The following is a 15,285-nucleotide window of genomic DNA, read 5'->3' as shown; positions in this document are numbered from 1 at the left end:
GATGCAAATGAATCTGATCCAGGAACATACAAATGAATCTTGTCCCAATGAAAGTGCCCTTGACTTTCCTCCTCCTCCTCCTTTGTAACAGAAGCAGTGCGCATATTAAGCAACCACATTTTTAACATTCCTGATGGACTATACATATGACTGCTCTTTGGAATCTCTTTTTATTCCTTTACAACAGCTCCCCTTATAGGGGAGATGCTTCACAAGTTGTGAAGCAAGTACTGCAGGTGTCTCTTTTTCTCTCTCCCTCTCTCTCCCCCACCCCTCTCACTTTCTCTCTGTCCTGTTAAATAAATAAAATAATGGAAAAAATAGGCACCAGGAGCAGTAGATTCATCATGCAAGCAACGAGTCCCAGCTGTAACCCTGGTGGCAATACAAAAATAAAAATAAATAGTATAGAAAACTTAGGAATCATCTCATTCAGTCCACTCACTTTATAGGTGAACTAATCAGAAGAGAAACAGTGGATGGCGGGGCCAGGTGGTGGTGCAGCTGGTTAAGCGCACATGTCATCATGTCATCTGGGCTCAAGCTTCCTGCTCCTCACCTGCAGGGTTCCACTTAATAGCAGTGAAACAGGTCTTCAGGTATTTATTTATCTTTCTCTTGCCAGGAGTGGTAGATTTATAGTGCAGTCACCAAGCTTCAGAAATAACCCTGGTGGCAAAAAAAAAAAAAAAAAAAAAAAAAAAAAATCAGGCTGGGAGTGGTCCTGGAGTTGGTGCAGTGGATACAGCACTGGATTCTCAACTATGAGGTCCTGGGTTCAAAACCCGGCAGCACATGTACCAGAGTGATGTCTGGTTCTTTCTGTCTCTCTTCCTATCTTTCTCATGAGGAAATAAATTCTTAAAAAAAAAAAAAAATCAGGCTGGGTGGTGATGCTCCTGGTTGATTGCACATGGTACAGTGCACAAGGACCCAGGTTTGAGCCTCTGGTCCTCAAATGCAGGGGGAAAGCTTTGCAAGTGGTGAAGCAGTACTGTAGGTGTCTATCTCTCTCACTCTCCCCCTCCTCTCTTTATTTTTGGCTGTCTCTATCCAATAAATAAATATTAAAAAAATAAAAAAGAGGGGGCTGGGTATTAGCGCACATGGCGCAAAGCACAAGGACCGGAATAAGGATCCAGGTTGGAGCCCCCACTCCCCACCGGCAGGGGGGTCGCTTCACGGGCTGTGAAGTGTCTGTCTTTCTACAGGTGTCTGTCTTTCTCTCCCCTTCTCTGTCTCCCCTCCTCTCTTGATTTCTCTCTGTCCTATCCCACACAACAACAGCAATGACAACAACAACAATAATAATGACAACAAGCACAACAGAATGGGAAAAATGGCCTCCAGGAGCAGTGGATTCATAGTGCAGGCACGGAGCCCCAGCAATAACCCTGGAGGGGAAAATTTTTTTTAAAAGAAAAAAGAAATAGTGGACGGCTTAATTAAATGGTCAGCTGATGTTTAATTCAGTCTCTTTTTAATCCTGTACTTTCCAACACAATGACATTGAAACCTACAAGAATTTCATGAGTTCTCAGTCCTTTCTCCCCTTTTTATCTACAACCCTTGATGTAGCAAATGAGACCAGAAGCCTGGTCTTCATGTGGATTCGAAAAGAGGAGGAACTTCATTAACTATTAACGTTAATGGGCATCAGAAAGAGCTCACGCTCTTAAAGAATTCTAGGCCTAAACAAAGGAGACAGTACAGCGTAAACTGTATAGGGGGCTGCAGGCTGAGACACAAAAGCATTCTCACAGAAGCAGAAACTGCAAGGTTAAGGGGGCGGGACTTGTACCCATTGCTCAGGTTTTGTTGCTTTAGTTACTGTTATCTTTTCCTGTATAGCTGTGTCTGGGAAAAGGTTAGCCTCAAGACTTAGACGTTGTATGACCTATCAGGATAAAATATACTGGGGGGGGGGCTTTCCAAGGTCTCCTGTTATCTGGGGCTTCTTTTCTTCCTACGGTTTGGTTGGTTAACTCTTTGCCTTAACATTTTCCCTTTTTCTTTTCTATTTCACCTTCACTTTGAAAGAGAAGGTGGGGAGAGTGGTACCAGGGAGGAAGAGAGTGTGATAAAAACTTTGGATTCAGAAACTCATATATATAATATATATATATATATATATATATATATATTTTTTTTTTTTTTTTTTTTTACCAGAGCACTGCTCAGCTCTGGTTTATGGTGATACAGGGGATTGAACCACAGAGCTCAGAGCCTCAGGCGTGAAAATCATATGCATAACATTATGCTGTCTCCTCAATCCTACTATTTGTATATCTGACTTGTGGTGTCTTCTTTAGCAAAGTGGGCATAAATTACGGGTAAATAATTTTTAAAAAGTTTGTTCAGAGGATTAATCTACAAAGTACCTGGCAAGTGTTCGAGAAGTCAAAGTTATTATTATTATTATTTATTATTTTCTTAAAGATTTTATTTATTTATGAGAAAGATAAGAGGAGAGAGGACCAGACATCACTCTGGCACATGTGCTGCTGGGGATCGAACTCAGGACCTCATGCTTGAGAGTCCAAAGCTTTACCACTGCACCCACTCTCGGACCACTATTATTTTCTTTTTTAAAGGTTTGTTTTATCTCCTTTATGAAGGAGAAACAGCAGGAAAAGAGATCGAGATCAAGAGAGAGACCAGGGAAGAACTCTAGCAAATGCAATGTTGGGCACTGAATTTGGGACCTCACATCTACACGTTCAAAGCTCCATCACTAAACTATGTCCAAGGCTGCTATAGCTATTACTGAGTGGTTACTTTTGCCCCGACATGTATTAAAGTAATACATCATAAAAACGTACCAGTCCTTGAGGAATGCACAAAGACAATACTGATGCTTTTATTTTTATTTTATTTTTTAAAGATTTTTTTAGGCCAGTGAAATAAATAGTTCACTTAGATAGTGTGCTACTTTTCCATGTGTGCAACACAGGTTCAAGCCTGGTCCCTACCACACTGAAGGAAGTTTTAGTGCTGTGGTCTCTTTCACTCTCTGTTTCTATCCAAATAAATAAATCTTTTGTTTCTTATGAGAGGGGGAGATACAGATATAGAGCTGAAAATAGAAGAGGCTGGGAAGATAGTATATTGGTTATGCAAAGGACTGTGCATGTGTGTTTTATTATTGATTTAATAATGATTGACAAAATTGTAGGATAAGAGGGGTACAATTCCATACAATTCCCACCACCAGAGCTCTGTATCCTATACTCTCCACAAAAAAACTTTAATGCCTGAGGCTTCAAGGTCCCATGTTCAAAAGCCAGTACTATCATAAGTCAGAGTGAAGTAGTTGGTCTGTGTCTTCCTCTCTCAATAAAATAATACAACATTTAAGAGAGAGAGAGTGAACCAGAGTAACATTCTGGCACATGTGATGCCAGAGATTAAACTCAAGACCTCGTGCTTTAGGCACTGAGCCACATCCTGGGCCACTATTGATGCTTCAAAGCAAATTAGTCCTTTTTAAAAATATTTATTTATTTATTTATTTATTTATTTTCCCTTTTGTTGCCCTTGGTTTTCATTGTTGTAGTTATTGTTGTTGTAGTTATTAATGTTGTTGTTGGATAGGACAGAGAGAAATGGAGAGAGGATGGGAAGACAGAGAGAGGAGAAAAAGACACCTGCAGACCTGCTTCACCACCTGTGAAGTGACACCCCTGCCCATGGGGAGTGGGGGCTCGAACCGGTATCCTTGAGTGGATCCTTGCACTTAGCGCCACCTGCTGCTTAACCTGCTGCGCTACTGCCTGACTCCCCCAAATTAGTCCTTTTAAGTGTAAATGGAAAGTATACAAACACCCACAATATAGCTGTTTAAAAAAAAATCCATCTTTATTGAATGAACAATTGACAAACATAAGTCAACTCTTCACAAATCAATATTTCTTTTTTTTCTCTACAACCTGTTTCATTTGATGCTTGAAAATAATTCCTAAAAAAAAAAAAAAAAAAAAAAGAATTCTTGTGCCTTCAGACACAATCTGCTTACTTTTCAACTGCCTGAATGAAACATGAGACATTGTATTTTATAACTACAGGAGGGGTTAGGAGATAGCTCACTAGGTCTGCTGTTCCCTTTACCATGCTCTATACCTGGATTCACCTGCATTGGGGAAATGCCACAAGCAGCACAGCAGTGCTGTGGTGTCTTTCCTCTCTTCTTCTCTTTATCTCTCTTTCCTCTCTTTCACCTTTAAAATAAATAAATAAAGTCCACAAGCAACAGCAGAATCATGCAAGTATGAAATCCTAGTGGTAATCCTGGCAGAAATCAGATGAAAATCAATAAGCCCTAGAGTGTGAGGCAATCCATGTGAGGACTTAGCTTTCCCTCACATTATCTGTGGGTGATGGGACCCTCAGAGAGCCAATTATTAAGAGTTCACTTTCACTGACGAAACAGAACAAATATTTATTCAGTGCTTTATCAAAGAGATACAATGGGTATTCATTTATATGCATGTATATATAGATACATATATAATTTAATTAATTAATTTTGTTTGTTTGGTGGAGTCAGGACCTCACTCATGGCAATTTCACCTCTCTGAGCATGTGTAATGCTGGGAACCAAACTCAGGACCTCATGTTGAGAGTCCAGCATCTTACCTCGGGACATCCCATATATACAATTTCAAATGTTTCTTTTTTTCTTTTTCTTTTTGACAACTCTGATTATTGGTAGTGGAGCTGCACTATCTCCCCAGCACCAAGATGCTCTTAAAAATTAACTTATTCGGTAGCGCAGCGGGTTAAGCTCACATGGTGCGAAGCAAGGACATAAGGATCCGGGTTCCAGCCCCGCCCCCTCCCCACCTGCCCTGGAGTCGCGGTGAAGTAGGCCTGCTGGTGTCTTTCTCTCCCCTCTCTGTCTTCTCCTCCTCTCTCCATTTCTCTCTGTCCTATCCAACAACAACATCAATAGCAACAACAATAAAACAAGGGCAACAAAAGGGTATAAATAAATTTTTTAAATTAAAATTAACTTATTAATTATGCATAGATTATTAATAATGAATAGAAATTGAGATAGAAGGGGGAGATAGAGAGGGAGAAAGAGAGATAAATACCTGCAGCACTGCTTCACTCATGAAGTCCCCCCCCCATAAGTGGGGAGCCAGGCTTGAACCCAGGTCCTTATGCATGGTAACATGTGCACTCAATCTTGATTGGTTGATATTTCTCTCTCTCCTTTCCTTTGTTTAATATTTCTATTTAGTTCATTTTAATGATACAGAGAGAAAGACCAGAGCACTGCTCAGTTCCTGCTTATGGTAGTGCAGAGAATTTAACCTTGGTCCTCAGGAACCTTAGGCATGCAAATTTTTTTTTTTTTGCATTACCATAAGCAGTCTCCCCAGCACCCAAGACTTCAAGAGACCACAGGAAGGTTGCTATTGTGTCCAGTGGCAACAGAAGCGGAGGCAGGGGAGACATACTGGCACTGAATTTGTACTACTGCTCTAACCATTTTCTATATAACAAGGTACCATAAACCTCGGGCCCTAGAATCACAGGCATTTATTGTCACACAGTTCTGGAGGTCAGTGTTCTGTATAGGAAGCCAAGGAGCATTTTGTAGAGGGAAATAAGACACCTAAATGGGTGTGAACTCCACCAGATCTGGGATTTTCGTTTTTCCTTTAGCTTAAGCACTTTGAACAGTACCAGTTTTATTCAGAAGATAATTATTGAGCAAATACAAGAGCATTGTAAGAATATGGAATGGTGTGCCCTAGAGTTCGTTGTCACTGGAAAGGCAGACGAAGGTCCGTCCAGAAGTTTCCTATAAATGACACCAACTGTAAGTGGTTAGGACAGGCATAATATGATACATCTAAAGTATTAAGGAATTACAGGCAGACCAGAAGTGTCGTTTACCTCTTCTCTCCAGAGCATGCACCACCTGTGATGGCCCAAAGTAAGGGAGGAGCGCCTGCCTGCACCTCCAAAGTAAGGTGCTCTAGCTAAAGCTGCATTCAAACACATGGTTTGGGACTGAAAACTATGTGGAGCTTCCGTCCCTTTTTTTTTTTTGCTCACTCCCTCCAGTCCTCATTTGTTGTAGATCCAAACCCGGACTTTCATAGTAACCCTGAGGACTGGTCTCCCCGCTCGCTCAGCCACCGCAGGAATCTCTTAGAGAGCGCGCGCCATCCCTCCTGCCCCAGCGACCCCGCCCGCCTTCGCTCCGGAACGCCGCGAGAGCGCATGCGCTCCTCTGAGAACTGTGCGCGCGCTCGCGAGCTCCCCTTGGCCCCGTGCTCATCCGGGTCTCCAGGAGCTACAGCCAATGGGGATCGTTTACGGCTCCGGGGGATGGGGCTAAGCCTTTCCTTACACGGGGCCTGCGGTCACCTCGGCTACTACCAGGCTGTCGGGAACGGGAAGGGGTGGGCGCGGTGAGCCCAAAGTCTGGCCGAGAGAACAAAAGTTTTAACACCCAGCGGCTGCTGCCCCTTCAAGTCATCCCAAGTCCAAGCAGATGTCCACTCCAAAGCCGTTGTAGTAAACACACTACAGAAACGTGAGGTGCCGGTGGTCACGTGGGGCGCCCACTGACCAATGAGGAGCCAGGGGCGGGGCCGGAGCCGCTGACGCGGCTGCGGTGGCGGAGTCACCCGGGCAGCCTCGGGACCGGTCACCGGCCGGCGACCGTCCAGCGCTCTCGACCCTCTCGGCGACGCCCCGCGCAGCGCGCTCGCTTCCTTCTTTGGGGGGACGCCGCGGCAGCTAGCGAGCTGGGACAGCCGCCTTTCTCCTCCTCCCTGTGGGTGGTTCGCCGCCGGCGGGCCGTTTTCTCCTCGGGGGCCGCCTCGGTGGGGTGAGGTTTCCGTGACGAACCTCCCGGGGCTGCCGGCGCCGGCTCGGACCGTCGTGGCGGCTCGGGCTCCTGGGGTCCGCTCTCCGTCCGGGGGTCCGAGGCCCGCCAAGTTATGTGTCTGGTTGAGGCGGTGGCGGCGGGCGCCGTCTCGTAAACGGCGTCCCGGCAGGACTCAGCCTCCATTCATCTGCGCGCCGCGCCGCCGGCGCCCTCGCCCGCGCCCGCGCCCGCGGTATCCTCCTGGGACCCCGCTTCCCCTGGGCGCCCAGGGCCGCCCTCTCCTCCTGCCTTGCGTGCGGCGCTTCTCCTGGAAGCGGAGGTGTCGGCTATGAGCCTGAGCCTGCCCGTCGTCTGCTGACTTTGTCCGCGGGGTCCGGCGGCGGCCCAGGATGGGGGTGAACGCCGTGCACTGGTTCCGCAAGGGGCTCCGGCTCCACGACAACCCCGCCCTGCGGGAGTGCATCCAGGGCGCCGACACGGTCCGCTGCGTCTACATCCTCGATCCCTGGTTCGCGGGCTCGTCCAACGTGGGCATCAACAGGTGGCGGTGAGTACCGACCCGGCGCCTAGGAGTGGGGGTGGGGGACACTCGGTGTGGCTGGGGAAGCAGGTCAGGACTCGGGGTGCTGCGGCCGCGGTCGCCCGGGGCCCGGAGGTTTGATTGACAGGTCGGACTCCGGCCGCGAGCGCTGGGGCCTCGGGGCACAATGGCGAGTCTGCGCGGAGGGGACTGGCTCCCCGGCTCCTGGAGGGCTCTTGGCACTGGAGTTAAGCAACCCCCACCCCCGCTCGGGTCGTCAGCGGCCCGTGGGTTGACTTTGTGGCCCACCCCAACCCACGCACGCCCTTTGGGGAGCTTTTGAAGGGGCTGCTGACTTTGAAAGGTTTACGTTTGTGTGTGCGCGTATCCAGGTTAACTCAGAGCGTGGAGCAAAAAATCATTCATTCCGTGCAGTCGCCCGCAAAGCCAGTTTCCTTCAACCTTGAGGTGGCGGTAGGAAAAGCTAGGGAGATAACGTCTGTGTGATTTCTCTCTGCTCTGCTCTTCCTCCCAACTCCTCCTTGTGGCTGACTAGACAAAGCACAGTTTTTCTTTCTAGGCAAAGTATAAAATCCTTCTAGGGATCAGAGTACTGGATGAAAAACAGGAACCACTCGCTGATCTTTTCCTGAAATGCGTTGGCTATTTGATTGCTAGACCACCCCCAGTCCCGGTGGAAATAAGGGCACTCGTCCGGCAAATAGGTTATTGATCACCTACTCTGTTTCATTAACTATTGGCCGATTTATTTATTTTTAAAGATCTTTTCACAAGAAAGAGGGAAGGAGTGGTCCAGGAGGTGGCGCAGTGGATAAAGTATTGGACTCTCAAGCATGAGGTCCTGAGTTCAATTCCTGGCAGCACATGTACCAGAGTGATGTCTGGTTCTTTCTTCACGAGTAAATAACTTTTTAAAAGAAAGAAAGAAAAAAAGGGGGGCTGGTTATCTACTCTTTTTAATATCAGGGATATGACAGTGAGTGAAATTGACAGAAAAATCTTGTCCTTTTCAAACTTGTCTCAAAAAGTAAAAAATTGTAGGGTTGGGCTTTTATAAATATTGGGTAGAACAAACATTGCAGAGAAAGAAGGTAACGAATACAAGGACATGAGAGTAGAGTTGCAATTTTAAATATAGTGATCAGGAAAAACTCTGAAAAGGTGCCAGTTAAATAGGGGAATGAAGCAGCTAGTGGGTAACATTGTAACATTGCCAGGCAGAGGAAACAGTGAGGGAAAGGGCTCTGAGGTGGAAATATGCTTAAACTTTGGAAGAAAGTATAGGAGAAATCAACATGAGTGAACCGGCCTTTGAGAGGAAAAGTAGATGAGGTCAGATCTTTGGTAGGGCCAGCCTGAATAGAGATTTAGAGGCTGATCAAAGATTTGAGCTTTAACTCAGAGTGAGTGGGACATAATTGCAGGAGTAAGAGCAGTGCCATGACTTGATCTGATTTAAATTTGAAGAGTCCCTGGCAGTGTCTCTATCTCTCCCTCCCATCTCAATTCTCAATTTCTCTCTGTCCTATTCAATAAAATGGAAAAACTGGCTCACTAGAGTGAGCTCTGGTTCTCTCTCCTTTCTTCCTTCCTTCCTTCCTTTCTTTCTTTCTTTCTTTCTTTCTCTTTCTTCTTTTTTTTAAATTTACTTGTAAGAATGGTGGGCACAAAGAGAGAGAAACAGACATCACTCTGGTACATGTGATGCCAGGGAACAGTGGATTTATAGTGCCAGCACTGAGCCTTAATGATAACCCTGGAGGCAAAAAAAAAAAAAAAAAAGTCCAAAGACTAAGGTTTGGGTAGTCTAACATTTAGAAGTTAATGGATTTGTGGGAGAAACAGCATATGAGATTGAATAGGAACAATTAGTAAGATAACATCTAGAAGAGTATGGTGTTGTAGAAGCTGAGTGTGAAAACTAATTCAAGGAAGACAGAATAGTTTAACTATGACAGGTCAGATGAGGCTGTGGACTAAAATTTTAAAATGTATTTAGCATTTTGAGGTCATTCATAATATTTAAATATTAAGGGAGTTGGGTTAAGCACACATGGTGTAAAGCGCAAGGACTGGTGTAAGGATCTCGGTTCCAGCCCCCAGCTTCCCACCTGCAGGGGAGTTGCTTCACAAGCGGTGAAGCAGGTCTGCAGGTGTCTATCTTTCCCACCTCTCTCCATTTCTCTCTGTCGTATCCCAACAGTGATGACATCAATAACAACTACAACAATAAAACAAGGGCAACTAAAGGGAATAAATAAATATATATATATGTATTTATATATTTTTTTGCCACCAGGGTTATCGCTGGGACACTACAATCTGCTGCTCCTGAGGGCCAGTTTTTCCAATTTATTGGCTAGGACAGAGAAAAATTGAGAGGGGAGGGGGAGATAGAGGAAGATCGACAGACACCTGCAGACCTGCTTCACCACTCGTGAAGCTACCCCCCTGCAGGTGGGGAGAGGGATGGGGGCTCAAACCAGGATCCTTGCACTTGGTACTGTGCACTTAACTGGGTGTACCACCACCTGCCCCCCTCCACGTTTATTTGTTTTGCACAACAGGGTTTTGTGCTTCCATTGTTTCTGGTAGACGTTCTTTATTTCTTTTTTGACTCTTCTTCTTTTTGAGAGAGAGAGAGAAAAGGGAGAGGGAGGGAGAGACCAGAGTATTGGTCAGTTCTGGTTTATAGTGGTGCTGGGGAAATGCACCCGGAACTTCAGAACATCAGACATAAAAATCTGTTGGAAAACCAGTATACTATCTCGCCAGTACCAACCCTGCCATTTTATGTGGTACCAGGAATATCCAGGCATGCAAGGAATTTGCCTCTGGTACTAACCTGCCTTCTCACCCTCTCCTTGTTTTACATTGCTTTCAGTCAACATTTGAGCATGCCTAACAACAAATTGTAAAATAAATAAATAAATAAATGACAAGAAACTGTTGAGCTTGGAGTGTGTGAGCTCAGCAAGTGGAGTAGATGGATTGCTAATGTGAGCCCCCATGCTCAATTCCTCTGCACTGAATTTGATCAAGGATATTCTGTTCATTCTCTCTCCCTCATTAAAATAAGTAAATGTTAAATAAAAAAAAAAATCAAACAGGTATAGTTCAAGAGGTGGCGCATTGGATAAATTATAGGACCCTTAAACCTGAGTTCCTGATTTCAGTCCCAGGCACCCCATATACCAGAGTGATGCTATTTCCCTAGCCCCGACAGGATATTTTATCTATTTACTTTTGTTGCCACAGCTTCATCTTCTAAGCCAACTTTTTTTTTTCCTATATAGGAATAGAGAGCCAGAGACTGAAAAAGAAAAAAAATCTATTATGAACAGTGGAATCATGTAGGCATGAAGCCCCAGTGATAACCCTGGCAACAAATAATAATAGAAATTTATTTTATTTTATTTCTTTGGTCACTTTAGTGCCCACAATTATCATTTTTTTGCCAAAATGATTTGGGTGCAAATAGCACTTGCCTTTCTCTTTTCTCTTCTCTAATTCACTGTCTTCACAGCAACCAGAATGATCTTTTTAGAATTGCAAATATATTCCACTTCTTTACTCTTTAAAATCCTTCAGTGACATTTCTTCTATTCTTTGTTTAAAGTTCAAAAAGCCATTCACAGGATTTTTTTTCCCCCCCTCTATTGCTGGAGCTCAGTGCCTGCACTAGGAATCCACTGCTCCTGAAGGCCATTTTTCCAATTTTGTTGCTCTTGTTGTTATCATTATTATTGTTGTCATTGCTGCTGTTGTTGTATAGCACAGAGAAATTGAGAGGGGGGGGGAGACAGAGAGGGGAAGAGACAGACACCTGCAGACCCGCTTCATCACCCGTGAAGCAACCCATGAAGCAACTCTCCTGCAGGTGGGGAGCCAAGGGCTCTAACTGGGATCCTTATGCCCGTCCTTGTGCTTCACACTATGTACGCTTAACCCACTGAGCTACTGTCCAACCCCCATTTGCAGGATTTTTAAATCCCTACATAACCCAGCCTTCTGTCCCCTCCTCTAACCTTCATTGCTTCACTTAGATATTTGAACTGTGCCTTGAAATATGAGAGGGATCATTTAATAAGTTTAAAATGCAGGGAATTCTAGACACACAGAGACAATTTCAAACAGGAGATCATGAGGTAAGGCACAATATTTTGATTTGGGTGGTTGTGGTGGGAGATCTGGTATACTATTGTGCATGAAAAGATAGGTGTTTCTCTTTTGGTTCAGTGTTGCTAGACTTAGACTTAAACAGAGAGTTTATTGGCAGGTTTAATTGAACAGTCCAAGGGAAATTGACTCTAGATATGGGTTGATGGATTTACCAGTACTAGATTTCTTCTCTAAATCTCCAAACTTCACTTACTCTGTATTAACTTCTCATACTGTCCTCTGGTGGCAAAATACAGCAATAACAGTAACAGTTACAGTAGTAAAAAAAACATGCTGCTATCTCAGAAATCTTAGCAAAAGACTGTGGTTTCAGTAGCTTTGTTGGGGCCATTTTCTGAACCAGTCATTGTGAGCTTCTGGTTGTTTGAACAGGCTAGTTTTGTGCCTCTCACAAGAGTCAGCTCAGTTGAAGTAGAATGAATAGGAAGAAGATGGATACCCTAAAGTAGCAGATGTCTATTATATAAGAACTCAGAACATAGGACTAAGTCAGAAAAACTTAGACCCCTACTTGGGGAAATATAACTTTGGCAACAAATTGTAGGCGAGTTATAAGTGTGGAGGTTTTATTGGCAGTTCAGGTAAAAGATAATAAGCTTGAACTAGGGAAAAGATTGGAGAGATGAAGATTGTAAAGAGGGTTCAGTGTACAGTTAAGATGGCCAGAAAAGGCAGCTTCATAAATGAAGGCAAGGAAGAAAGTACAATGAGAGATTCATTTGTTTAGTGCTGTGATATATATATATATAGTTAGTTAGAAAACAGAAATAGACTAATTTAGAAGAGGGAAAGAGTGAGTTGAGTTTGGCTTAGGTCATTAATGAATTTGAGTATCTGTTAAGACTGTCAAATAAAGAATATAGAAATTCAAGTTTGGAGACTGTAAACATTAGAACTGTGGATACAGGAATAATTCCTGTGGAAATAGGCTAGGAGGCTGGGTGGTAGCACATAGTGTTAAGTGCACATAGTGCAAAGTGCAAGGACATGCACAAGGATCCCAGTTTGAGCCTTCAGCTCCCCACCTGCGGGGGGGAGGGAGGATTGCTTTATGAGTAGTGAAACAGGTCTGCAGGTGTCTATCTTTCTCTCTCCCCTCTGTCTTCCCCTCCTCTCTCCATTTCTCTCTGTCCTATCTAAAAGCAACAGCAACAACAACAAAAATGGTGAAAAAAAAGATGGCCACCAGGAGCAGTGGATTCTTAGTATGGCACCAAGAGGACACTCTTGTGGAATGGTACTGTGGTGTCTCTCTAACTGAAATTGAAAAGACAGAAGAGCCCTCTGGGAGCAGTGGAATTGTGCAGACATGAAGCCATAGTGATTAAATAAGTAAATAAATAAAGTTCGACATGATAATGTGTTTCAGTTTACATCATTGCTAATAAACTTGTGTATCCCCTTTGTCCCAATTTGCCCTCTTCTCCTCTCTTCCCTTCTGGTAGCCACTAATTATATTTTAAAACAAACAAACAAAAAAACACCTTAGTTTATCTGTTTGCTTATTCTCTGTATGACATGTGAATGAAATCATATGGTGTTTGTCTTTCTCCATCGGGCTTATTTTGCTCAGCAAGACCCTCTGTCTTCATTCATGTTGTTGGCAGATGGTTAAGATTTCACCTTCCTGACTGAATAGTACTTCATTGTGGTTGTAGAATGTCTTACTTATTCAGTCAGATAGTGGACACTTAGGTTATTTCTAACTTCTGCATTGTACACATGGGGATGTACGTATCTGTGAATTAATAATTTCTATTTTCTATGCAAATACCCACAAATTAGATAACTGTATTATATGGATTTATTTATGGCCTGGAGAACGCTTTCTTCCTCCCCTTCTCTTTCTTCCTCTGGTAAGCCAATAATGCGTATATTGTTTCTTTTGAAGTCATCCCATAGGACTCTGTTGTTGTTTTCAGCATCTCTTAATCTCTTTTTGAGGTCTCTTACTTCTTCTTTAGTTGTCTCTAATTCATCCTCAATCTTGCTAATTCTGTCTTCAGCCTCATTGATTCTATTCTCTCTGCCCTCTACTGCTTTCTGGAGTTCATCTATTTTGTTGCCCTGCTCTGATACTGTTTTAGCTTGTTCAGCTAGTTGCCTTCTTAGCTCAGCAATTTCAGCTTTCAGCTCTCTAATAACCATGAGATTATTAGAATTTTCTTCCATATTCTCATTTGTTGTTCCTGCATTTCTGATTACAATTTTTTCAAATTCTTTACTCACTCCTGTTATTATTTCCTTAGCTAATGTTTGGATGTTGAACTCGTTGTTTTGTGCTTCGCCCTCTGGAGGACTTTTAGCTGGACTCTTGTCCTGGTTCGAGTCTCCATTATTTTTTCTTGTTGTTTTAACCATTTTATATAAGTTAACAGTTTTTTCAATCCCTGAGTTGGAGTTCAGTGGTGTAAAAGCCTTTTTTTTTTCCCCCCTGTAGGCTATGGTAGCCTGAGGGCTTTTAAACTGTCAATAGGCTTCTTGGCTTAATCAATGACTCCTGACCAAGAGATAAAGCAGGGTGTGGCAGAGATAATCCAGTGGTTATGCAAAGAGACTTTCACAGCCCTTCAGCTATGCCACCGAGGTATAGGTCTTCTCCTGAGTTTCCCGGTTAGATCTCTGTGCCCTCCCTGTTGCTGCTCCAGATTCTGAGGGTAGTAGCAATGGAGACTCAGAGTTGTACTTGGTGAGTCTCTGGGGAGTCCTTTCCTCCCTTCAGCTGTCCCCTTGTTGGTGAAGCAGACTGGAGGTGGTGTCTCCACTGACAAACTGTCGAACTGTTAGCAGTCACTTAATCTCTCCTTAGGCCCCTCTCTCCTCTCTGTCACCAGCCACGCGTGTTTGTACTCACGGGTGATTTACTGGGTTTCTGTGGTCATTCTAGTCCTGTCTTGTTTCGGTCCGGGTGGTCTCCTTTGGTATTCCTAGTTGATCCGGGAGAGGAGAGGAGAGGAGAGAAAGCGATCTGCTGCTCGTAGCTCCGCCTCCGGAAGTCCATATGGATTTATTTAGTTATTCACTAGAGCACTGCTCAGCTCCTATTTATGGTGGTGTGGAGATTGAACCAGGAACTTTGGAACCTTAGGCATGAGAGGTTTTTGGGGGGCAATGAGGTACATAATGATTATATAAAATGACTTTCATGCTTAGAGCTTTGAGGTTCCATGGTTAATACCCAGCACCATAAGGTCCCTGCCTGGAATTTCTATTTAACTTTGAGGAATCTCCATATTGCTTTCCATAATTCTTGCACCAGTATAGATTCCTTTCAACAACATGTGAAGGCTTCCTTCTTCCCACATCCTCTCCAATGCTTGCTAGCGTCTAGCCATTCTGACAAGCTAAGGTGATCTCTTTGAACCAATTTTAACGTCTTGTTGGTTCCTTCACTGAGTTAAATACAAACTTTGTCATAGATTCATGGGTGTATGACTGTCATGAGCCATTTTGAAATGTATACTCTCTTACAAAGGCCTTTGATAGCTGCCTAGGAGGAGTCACTGTGGCTACAGCACTGAATGAATATGCATGAGGTCCTGAGATCTGTGGCATCACATGTGCCAGAGTGATGCTCTGGTTATCTCTCCCCCTTCACCCATTAATAAATAAATCTCTTTTTTAATGCCTTTGGTAAAAACATAGAGAAAACAGTTTTAATGTAGTTTTAAGGACAGAAATCAGATTATGTAAGTTGTGTGTGATTGGTGTG

General features: G+C 43.8%; 1 protein-coding gene across 4 annotated transcripts in view; it reads left to right on the top strand.

Annotated features, from left to right (window-relative positions):
• The first annotated feature begins 6,633 nt into the window (after nucleotides 1-6,633).
• Nucleotides 6,634-15,285, top strand: part of CRY1 (cryptochrome circadian regulator 1) — a 71,231-nt gene continuing 62,579 nt past the window's right edge. For 2 of the 4 annotated variants that reach the window (XM_060194346.1, XM_060194345.1), the window contains exon 1: nucleotides 6,636-7,397. In XM_060194346.1, coding sequence (XP_060050329.1) covers nucleotides 7,240-7,397 — 158 coding nt within the window. In that variant the 5' untranslated portion in view covers nucleotides 6,636-7,239. Of the gene's footprint in view, nucleotides 7,398-15,285 lie in introns of all 4 variants that reach the window. The other 2 variants (XM_060194349.1, XM_060194348.1) reach the window with 2 other exon arrangements.

This window comes from Erinaceus europaeus, chromosome 7, assembly GCF_950295315.1.
Source record: "Erinaceus europaeus chromosome 7, mEriEur2.1, whole genome shotgun sequence".
NCBI classification, from domain to species: domain Eukaryota; kingdom Metazoa; phylum Chordata; class Mammalia; order Eulipotyphla; family Erinaceidae; genus Erinaceus; species Erinaceus europaeus.
Note: the sequence above shows the minus strand (reverse complement) of the source record. Positions and strands in the feature narration are given on the sequence as shown.